The sequence below is a fragment of the Apteryx mantelli genome, chromosome 17, assembly GCF_036417845.1.
Source record: "Apteryx mantelli isolate bAptMan1 chromosome 17, bAptMan1.hap1, whole genome shotgun sequence".
NCBI classification, from domain to species: Eukaryota; Metazoa; Chordata; class Aves; order Apterygiformes; family Apterygidae; genus Apteryx; species Apteryx mantelli.
The window spans coordinates 16,819,969-16,829,455 of NC_089994.1; the positions used below are offsets into that span (position 1 = coordinate 16,819,969).

General features: G+C 53.3%; 1 protein-coding gene across 1 annotated transcript; it reads left to right on the forward strand.

Moving 5' to 3' along the window:
* Positions 1-3,596: 3,596 nt before the first annotated feature.
* On the forward strand, positions 3,597-8,192 carry PSMD9 (proteasome 26S subunit, non-ATPase 9). Its single transcript, XM_067307100.1, has 6 exons — positions 3,597-3,758; positions 4,493-4,595; positions 5,522-5,715; positions 6,261-6,362; positions 6,922-7,010; positions 7,357-8,192. The coding sequence occupies exons 1-6, from the start codon at positions 3,645-3,647 to the stop codon at positions 7,382-7,384; spliced, it is 630 nt and encodes a 209-aa protein (XP_067163201.1). The 5' UTR covers positions 3,597-3,644; the 3' UTR covers positions 7,385-8,192.
* The last annotated feature ends 1,295 nt before the right edge of the window (positions 8,193-9,487 follow it).

The window sequence follows — 9,487 nt, forward strand, 5'->3', positions numbered from 1 at the left end:
TGAGCGCCGACGAGAGGACGAACACGATCTGGAAATGGAGGAGGTGGGTGAGGCGGCCCAGCGCGGGCTGTACACGCCCCGCCGGCGCCATGGACCCACCGGGGGCGGCTGCCCCACCTTGTCCTGCCTGACGACGTGCGACACCACCTCCCTGCTGCCGGTCTCCAGGCCCCGGTAGGCCAGTTCCTCAAACCCCAGCTTGTTGCAGTAGTACGAGGCGGCCTGCAGCGGGCGAGAAGGGCCCCGGTGAGGCAGCAGCGGCGGCCAGGGCACCCGGCCAGGCTGCCGCGAAATGGCCGCCGCCACCGCTGCCTGGCCGTGAAATGGCTGCCTCCCCGGCACCGCTGCCGCTGCCATCCCCCTGGGCCCACACCGCTGTTGGCAGCTCCCTACCTGCTTGGCGTTCCCGACCCAGAAGGTGATGGAGTGGAAATGGATGAAGCGTCCCCGCGGGGGCTAAAGCGAAAGGGGGGAAAAAAAACAAGAGATGCCAGGGCGCCGGCGGCTTAGCTGCGCTTCCCGAAGCCGCGGCGAGGAGCGCTGGCCGTGGCCCCGGCAGCGCCCTTCCCTCACGCCGCTGCTGTCCCGGCTAACTGCTGGATTTGCCCCAAAACAAGGCTTTCGCAAAGCGTTCGGCAGCGTTGGGGGAGCAAGGCAAAGCCGCCAGGGCTGGGGAAGCGCTGGCGAAACGCTGAGGAGCCGGCGGAGGACGGGGAGAAGCCTCGGGAGAGCGCTGCGGGGCTGTGCCTTGCCCTGCGACGGGGGAAACAACAGCTGGAGAGCAAAGGCCTCGTCCCGCCGCCTGCAAAGACCTTGCTCCGTGAGCCCAGCAGTGAAGATTGGGGAATTACTCCACATAAAAAGCGGCAAAACCACCGGAGGCATTAAACGCACCCGCGGCGTGGGGGCTGGCGAGCACCACCGGGCACAGGGCCCGCCACCGCGCTGGACCTGGCGCGTCTCGCCAACCTTGTCGCGTTAAAGATTAATCCTGCCCCGAAACGCTCTTGCCCAAGGGCCGGCGCAGGGACGAATCGCGCAGGGAGACTCCAGCGAGCCCCCTGGCTCTGGTTCAGCACTTTTATCTCCTGCGACGCCCGTTTAACCCCGGCCGGTAGCTGGACGCATGCGCGGCCTCGGAAGAGGCAAAAACGCTTTAAATGAAAACACTTTAAATGGGAAAAAGGTTGCGAATAGGTATAGTGTTTAGAAAGAAATGTTACAACAGGTGAAGCTTCTGCTTAGGCATTAGGGTTAACTGGTAAATACCCATCACCTCCTGTTTTTCACTCCCCTCCCAATCAAGAACAAAAAGCCAAAGAAAAGATTTCTGTCACTAACTCTGATTTGCAATGAGAAACCATCTCCAGTACGGCCCAGCCAGCGTGCAATTCCACTTTTAATTCTCCCAGGTAATCGAGGAATAAAGAATTAATATTACCAACTCTGCATTAACATGGCTAGTATTTCACACAAAGCGGCAGAGAGAAACCACCACCTACAAACCCGCTCTTACCTTCTCTCCCTTGTCTGTGTAAGTTGTCTGAAAAGAGAGAATTAAGAGAGAGACACGTTAGCACTTCAAAGCGGCATGTTAATCCCTAGAGAACTGAAATCCAAAGGTCAGTTTATAAAGAACACGTTTTCTGCACAACTTCCAACATATTCGCTAAAAAGCCCCCATTCAAAGAGAAAGAATAACGAGTAGCACTCTTGGGAAATTATGCACCAGAGGAGACGCAACCCCCGTGCTATCAGCGTGGTTCAAATTTCTTTTTCTGACCCTCACCATTTTTGTGACCTGACGGTTGTGACAGCGGCAAGAGCGAGTGAGTCTGCGGGAGCATTTAATATAGTGACAGAAAGCTCCTCCTCGGCCCCACCTTCTCCCACCAGCAACCCGAACCATTTGCAACCCAACGATTTATTTGGTTTGGGCTGGAACCGGTCCTGTCCCAGGGGAGAGGTGACAGAGCGGGGCCCTGGGGTCAGCATCGTGCAGGCTGCCAAATGCGAGGCGGTCTCTAAGGACTTGCGACTTGTAGAACTGGGTTTCCTAAGGGACGAGAGACTTGACCGCGGCATCGCGCCGCAGCCCAGGCAGGCTCCCCGCTGCGCTGGCTGGTGGCGCGGGCTCGCACGCCCCTCGCTCGTGTCCGACGAGCCCCCCGGGACTGGCCTGTCTGTCACTCAGTCCCTTTGAGGCTTTGGCTTGGAGCCGATGCAGTCGGTGTGTACAAGTGCCAGCGCGGCCCCTCTTGAGGCTGTTTGCATTTCTGGTCCAGAGCACAGAGAGGTTAAATGCACACCGCAGCGTGCACACGAGCACGTTCCTCTTTGGTGCCTCTGCTAAACCCTGCGGTGCAGCCGCTCCGGCAGCGGCGTGCACCGGGACCGGACTGAGCCACGGCACAGCTCAGGCACGGACACAGCAACGCTTGCACAAGCGGATGCCCGTCTGTGCCAGGCCCACCCGCGTTTCAGCAGGTACAGCTCGCCTCCGTGCAAGCCCAAGGTTGTCCCTCCCGTCAGGTCTCCCAAAATCCCATCATGGTTGTTGCAGGGTGATGCAAGAGCAGGCAGCACCTCCCTGCTGGCACCTGCCCCGCCAGCCCCACCGCCTGCCCGCGGGGCCGTTCACCCTCTTCCGCGCTGGCCCGGGGGAGGAGGCCTCTGGCCCCCGGGGCCCAGCACAGGCTTGAGCCTCCACCCCGGGGCTTTCGGCACAGCCAGGAGAGAGCGCAGGCATGTCCGTTCCTCCGGAACACTGCCATCCCATCGCCCATCCGCTTACAGTTAAACCAGTGCCCGTGCTCTTCTCTCTGAGAAACCAATGCTGTGAAGGTCAAAAAAGTAACGGTGAATTGCCTGCAAGCGGTTAAAAGTGTTTGCAGAAAGACAGAGGAAGTAAAAAAACCTTTCATAGACGCTAGTGGGTAAAACACCAGCACGCACGCACACATCCCCCAGCCCGCAGCATCTGGAAGCGATTGGAAAACCAGAACGGCACGAACTCCTCATGCTTCAAAAGCTGCCTGTAGGCACTCGCCAGAAATAAAGCAAGGGAAAGATTAGCATGAAAGGCTTTAACAGGGTGTAAATAGCACCACTGCAACTCTGTGCACATATGGGGTGTGGCCGGGGGAGCGTTTCGCCCCACTCCGCTGCATACCAGCGTCCCATGAAGCGGCACAGCAGCTGTCGGCCCTTTCCATGCGCTCTCAATCAAAGACCTGGAGAGGCCGGCTGTGAAATGCAGCCGTGGAGCCCTCGCCGCCTCCAAACCGCCGCGGGGCTGCGGCTGGGGGTGTAAATTTATCGTAAAGGCACCTAGAGCAGTGCGGGGCCTTGGGCGACCTGCTGCAGAGGCCGGGACGAACCAGCACGTGAAAACGCGCGCAGGGACCGGCCGCAGCCAAGCAAAGCTGCCTGCCCGGCTCCGCCCCCTTTCTTGACCCCGCCCCCTACTCGGCCCCGCCTCTTCCACGACCCCGCCCCTTCACCAGGTCCCGCCCACGAAGCGGGCGGGGCTGCAGCTCCTGTCCCCGCCCCTCGCTTCGCCGTCTGTGACGCGGGTTGGCCCCCGTCGCTGCCCGTAGCGGCGGTTTCCGCGCTCGCGCCGCTCTGCGCAGCTGGGCGCCGCCATGGCGCAGCCCGGGGGCGGCCGCGCCGTCACCGTGAGCGACGTGCAGCAGCTGGTGAGGAAGAAGGACGAGATCGAGGCGCAGATCAAGGCCTACTACGAGGTCCTGGAGGACGTGAGTGCGCCAGGCCGGGCCGGGCCGGGCCGGGCCGGGCCCGGCCCTTCGGGGCCCCGCGGCGGGCGGCGCCGGCGCGGGGGGAGGGGCACGCGGGGATGCCCGTGAGCCTCCGTGGGTGGGTGTGTGGGGGTACACGCGGGCGCAGGTGCTCGTCAGTGCGGGGGTGTATGATGTGCAGGGGCACACTGGTGTTCGGGGGCGTATGGCGCGCGGGGGCGCAGCGTGCCGGGGTACATGGGGCGCCCACGCACAGCGCGGGCCCTGCAGCCCTCTGGCCTCGCTGCCCCGCGTGTCCCCCAGCCTTTGGGCACGCTGCCCGTGCTGGTAAGGGCCCCCGGTGCTAGCGCTGCAGTGGGGGCCGCCTCTGCCCTGTGTCGGAGGGCTGCGGGTCCGCAGGGCGCCGTGGGCTGTACCCCCCTGGCAGCCCCACTGTGGCAGCCCCGCTTGGGCTGGCCTTGGCCGTGCGGCGCTGAGGTGCCCCGCGCAGGCAGGGCTCGAGCATCCCTCGCCTTTGGGTGCCTCCGCTCCTGTGGGCATCTCCTCTGAGTGGTCGCCATGCAAGAAATTATTGTCAGCCACTTCCCGCAGCTGCCCTGGCATTTTAAATAGGCTTTTACCTTCCAGATGTTTAGTTAAACGTCTCTTTAATGCATAGGCGCGTTTCTCTCTTTCTGTGCAATTAGAAGCAAAGAGGGTGGTTTGCAGCTCCATGACTGCCTTTCTCCCCGCAGCAAAAGGGCGTTGGGATGAACGAGCCGCTCGTTGATGTGGAAGGGTTTCCTCGTGCAGATATTGATCTCTACCAAGTTCGCACTGCCCGGCACAACATTATCTGTGAGCGGATTCTCTCTTGGTAACGCTTCTCTGAGGACAGGACTGGGTGAGGCAGAGCCTCCCTGGGAGAAGTCTTTCTCCTAGTGCACAGATGAGGGGAGAGGAGCTCCCCCACCAACCAGGAATAAACCAAAGTGAAAATATAGCTGTGTGAGACATGCACGCTTCTGTTATTTGGAAGGACAAATATCCTTAATTCCTGTTAGTAACAATTAGTAACAACTGTACAGCTATTTAAGTAACTGAAACATCATGTTGAGCTGTTTGTTTACTGCAAATGTTTCATTCAGCTTGAAAAACAGGGTTGGTCTGACTTTGTTTTTAACATGTTTTGTTCTGTCCTCATAGCTAACAGGGATTGACTTGGTCAGTAAAATGCTTTTGTCCACGTGCTGTTGCAGAGTCATTGAAATTTTTCTGCTACTGCTGTGGACCTATTTGGCATTCATGAAATAGTGAAGCATTTTTGTGGCGTTTATAAAATAAACGTTGGGTAAAAAATAGCTTGGCATTTATTTCCGCTCAGGCTTACCTCATGCCCTGTATTTGGGATGGCTTTTGCTCTAGATACTTAACAGGAAATGATTTGATGGAAAAAAGACTTCAGCTGCTTAATGATTTCTAGGTTACTTTGGGCCTCCTAGCCCTTACTGTTTCCTGGCATTTTTACTGAACTTCGTAGGGTGGTTTCCTCTGCACCTGACTTATATCGATAGCCAGTGCCCTGGCTGTGAGCAGGGCTGTCACCAGCACCCAGTAGATAAGCTGACAGAAAGTTATTGCTAGCCACAGCTGAGATCCAAGAGACCCAGAATACTGTTTTCCGAGTGAAAGCTCGGTTGTGGAGGAAGATGTGTCTGCCAAGAAAGAACCCTTAGGATGGAACTTGCTCCTGCTATCTCTGTGCTAATGGTCTTCCCCCACAGGTTTGCAGAATGATCACAAGGCCTTGATGAAGCAAGTGGAGGAAGCTCTTCACCAGCTGCATGCCCGGGAGAAGGAGAAGCATGCCAAGGATGAGGCAGAAGCCTTGGCTGAGGCAATGAACCAGAACCAGAGCCTGCCACAGGCTTTTGCCAGAGTTAATGCAGTTACTCCAGGGTCTCCTGCAAGTATCTCGGTGAGTTGTGCGGTCTGACAGCCGACAGGGAGAGCTTCTTTGGGACCCGGAAGGGAGATGTGGCAGATGGCTCGCTCTGTCTCCTTGCTGACAACTGGGAATAAGTTGTGGGTTCTTGGGTTACCTCCACCCCACCTTAAGCGTTAGTTAAATGCTCAGTAACCTTCTCCACTGCCATAATTATTCTTGAAAGCTTCTATGGCGGACACAACCCTTGCATGCCAATGCCAGGGTCACTTTGGGATGTCCTGTAAATAGATAAGTTCTCAGCTGTATTGTTGCACCACACAGCTCATGTGCAAGACCTCACTGATCATTCTAGCCTCAATATTTCTCCTTCCATAATCGGATAAAGGAATGAGTACTTGCTTCTTTTTAAGGACATGAAGAGGATATCATGTAGTTCAGTTGCCTAAATGGTGAGACGAGTAGGGTCTTGGCACACCTCTCTCCATGTGGCTAGGTGGAGGATGCTCCTGTGAACAGGCAGATATTGCCTGTCTTTGGAGAATGCAGATACTCATCTGCCTTCTCTCACTGTCCAGGGGCTCCAGGTCGATGATGAGATTGTGGAGTTTGGCTCTGTCAACGTACACAACTTCCAGAACCTGCAGAACATTGCCACAGTGGTGCAGCACAGCGAAGGGGTGAGCTAGTTTCTGCTGTAACTGTATTCTCTTGACTGTCTTTATTAGCTGCAGGTTTTTCAATGGAATTTAGATCTCTGTTTCTGACATGGAAGAGATGATCTCAATGTTAAATTCAGTCTGTGCTGTTCTAGCCTTGTTCCTCCACAGCACTGAGATAGCTCTCTCTGTCCAGCTCTCCAGGCAGAAGTTAAGAGGTGCATGGCCTTTGCTGTGGATATCATCCCTTCTGTTCCTCCCCTGGGGGCCTCCCTGCAGCAGTAGGAGCTTATTGCCATGCCACCCACGTGGCCTCATGGACTGGCCAAAGACGCTACTACAGCCATCGAGCACCTTATAGTGGAAGTGACAGATCTTGCTGAGCTGTCTCCCCACCGAATACTCCCGGCTTTCAGTTCTAGCTACAGGGGTGGGAATGGGAACTGCCAAAGATGGCAGGTCCCCCAGGGCCAAATGTTCTTCCTCTGGTACTTCAGCAGAAGAATGGAGAAGAGGGATGACTTGATAAAGGAAAGTTGCCATGTTTTTGTTTTTCTTTCTTTCTTTTTTTTCCCTTCAGAGACCCCTGAGTGTGACTGTAATCCGCAGCGGCAAAAAAGTGCACGTGGGGCTGACACCAAAGCGCTGGGCTGGGAAGGGCCTTCTGGGGTAAGTTGCTGTGTTGCTTATCAGTATGGATGCAGCTTTTGCCCAGCTCGGAGCAAGCTTCCTGCGGCAGGGCCAGCTCTGGGCTTTGCTCTCTCTGTGTTGCTGCCTGCTCTGATGTACTTCAGCGGCCGGTGCTCAGTGAGAGCTGGAGGCTGACGGTTTAGCACAGTGATATGAGTAGATGGGTTGTATCAAACGAGAGCACGAGGGGAAAGATCTCAGTGGCCAGTTTGATCAGTAAAGGAAACCAACAGAAGAGGGATGTGGAGGGTCTGATTCATGCCATGTTAGATCTTCTGTGTTTGGGAGCTGAGACATTAATGTTTCTTTCTACACTCTTTTTCAGCTGCAATATCATTCCCTTGCAAAGATGACCATTGCTTGGAAAACAGTAAAGCTGAAGCTTGTGCCTGCTTTCTGGACTCTGATCTGATTTGAAAACTTCCCCTACAGTCTTCGTGTTTTTGCTGAAACAAGTGTTTCAGAGGCTGTGACCTCCAGGTGCCGGACTCGCAGGGTACGAAGGCGCTCTGATGGAGCAGGGCCTTGGCGCAGTTCAGAATTGCGCTGGTTTGTAAGGAGTAGCCTGTAGGGTTGCAGGATATGGCTTCTCATCTCTTGTACCCCATATCAATTCGGAATCAGGCTATAAAGAGATGCAAAATTCTTCAGTTAATGAAGGACTTGATACAGATTCTAAGAAAACAAGAAATACTCTGATTTGCCGATAACAAAGCATTTTTTCCTTCCCCCTAAAATTTCTCACTGAAAATCTTACAAAATATGCTAAGAAGTCCTGGGGCACTTTCGTTTTGTCTATAATAATAGGTCACAGTCAGGAAATGTGCAAGTGCAAGTTTGATCTTCCCTGTGTTACTACAACTTTTGAAGTCGCTAAATATGAAAGAATTTTCAGAACTCTATTTTAACTTAATGGGATAAAGAATAGGGGTTATAATACTACTTTTCTTTACTTTTAGTATTTCCTATAGTCATGACTATGTAAAATTAGTCCTAATTTGATTAAAAAAAATTTTTTTTCCAGTTTATTTGCTGTAGTTGGTTTTATGGTGTATGAACTCTATAAGGGGATTTTGCAGGTGATTGGTTTGTTTTAAGCTTGTTTCCAGTTGAACTTCAAAGTACTTTCCCAAAACAATAAACCTGAGTAATGCGTCTGTCTCCGTTCTTGTAGAAGTTGTTATTTTGGGGCAATAATTGTGGGCCAAGTTGGGCGGGTTAAAAGCAGGTCTGCCTAGACACAAAAGCATGACTGCTGACCTTCCAGTGCCAAAGCCCAGGTAAGATACAAGTCTTGCATTAGTGCTTTGTAAGCAGGTTGTGGCCATAAGTAACACATCAAACATAATGAGCAACTTTGCCGTAAATGTTAATAACCAGAACCGAAACAGACTGAAAAAGTGGACTGATAAGCACGCTTTTAAGTCATTCATTGAGGTCTCTGTTAAATTGAGCAGCTTTATCCTTTTGATATTCTAAGCCTTTGTATTTCAGCATACGGTTTGACAGAGCAGATTCTTGCTGAAATGGCAAAGCTTCAAAGCAAAGCTCAGTGATTGCTGCAGACTTTGTGGTGCTATGGGGGAAGTATTACTGCAGCAGCCTATGGAAGTGTTCCTTGGATAAGATTGTGTCTATATAATCCCCATCAAACTTGGTCTAACCTTGGTTTCTACCTTAGCAATTCCTGTGTTGTCCCTTCAAGTAATTTTAAAAGGGCCAAAACATCAAAATTTTGCTCAGTCTCTTTTGAAGAATAATTGAGAATGGGAGGCATTCTGGCACCCTCTGTTGCATGTAAATCCTGCTTCTGCTCTACCGGAGTTGTTCTAAGGCCCCTGTTCCGTAGCAGGATTGACTCTTCCTGACACTGTGGTCCCATGCACATAGACTTGCATGACATCAGAATTTTTAAAAGCATGTTGTACCAGATTTTCTGCAAAAGAAGTTGTCTTACCTGCAAGTAAGACGGGTGCTGCTGCAGTTTCTAAACGTATGTGACTGCACTCAGGTATGTATGTGAGCTGTTCTTCCTGATTGTCCCTGTAAAACAGAACGTAGCTGTAAGCGTGGAGACAAATCTCATATTGAGATCAGGGGATGTGTCCTTCCAGGCCTTGGCGTTTGTGCTCCCCGGATGAAGTGGCCTCCCGAGTTCCAGCTTTCTCCCCTCTGGCTGAAGTGAATCAGTGCATCAGTCTAGCCCGGATCAGTCAAGTTAATTCCTGCTGTCAAGGAGCTCGTTTCCCTTTTGCAGTGGAGAACATCGTGCTTCAGAGGGCTCCTAGGACACACGCTACTACAAAAGCCTGGCGGAGCTAACTGCTGTATCCCCAGGCCCACTCACTGTTGGTGTGTCTGGAGCAGAAAAGGTTGAGCAATCCCAGCAAGTATAAGCACGGATTATGTTGCAAAACCTGCTGCAGCTGTATAAGATCTGAATGTCCTCCTTAGGC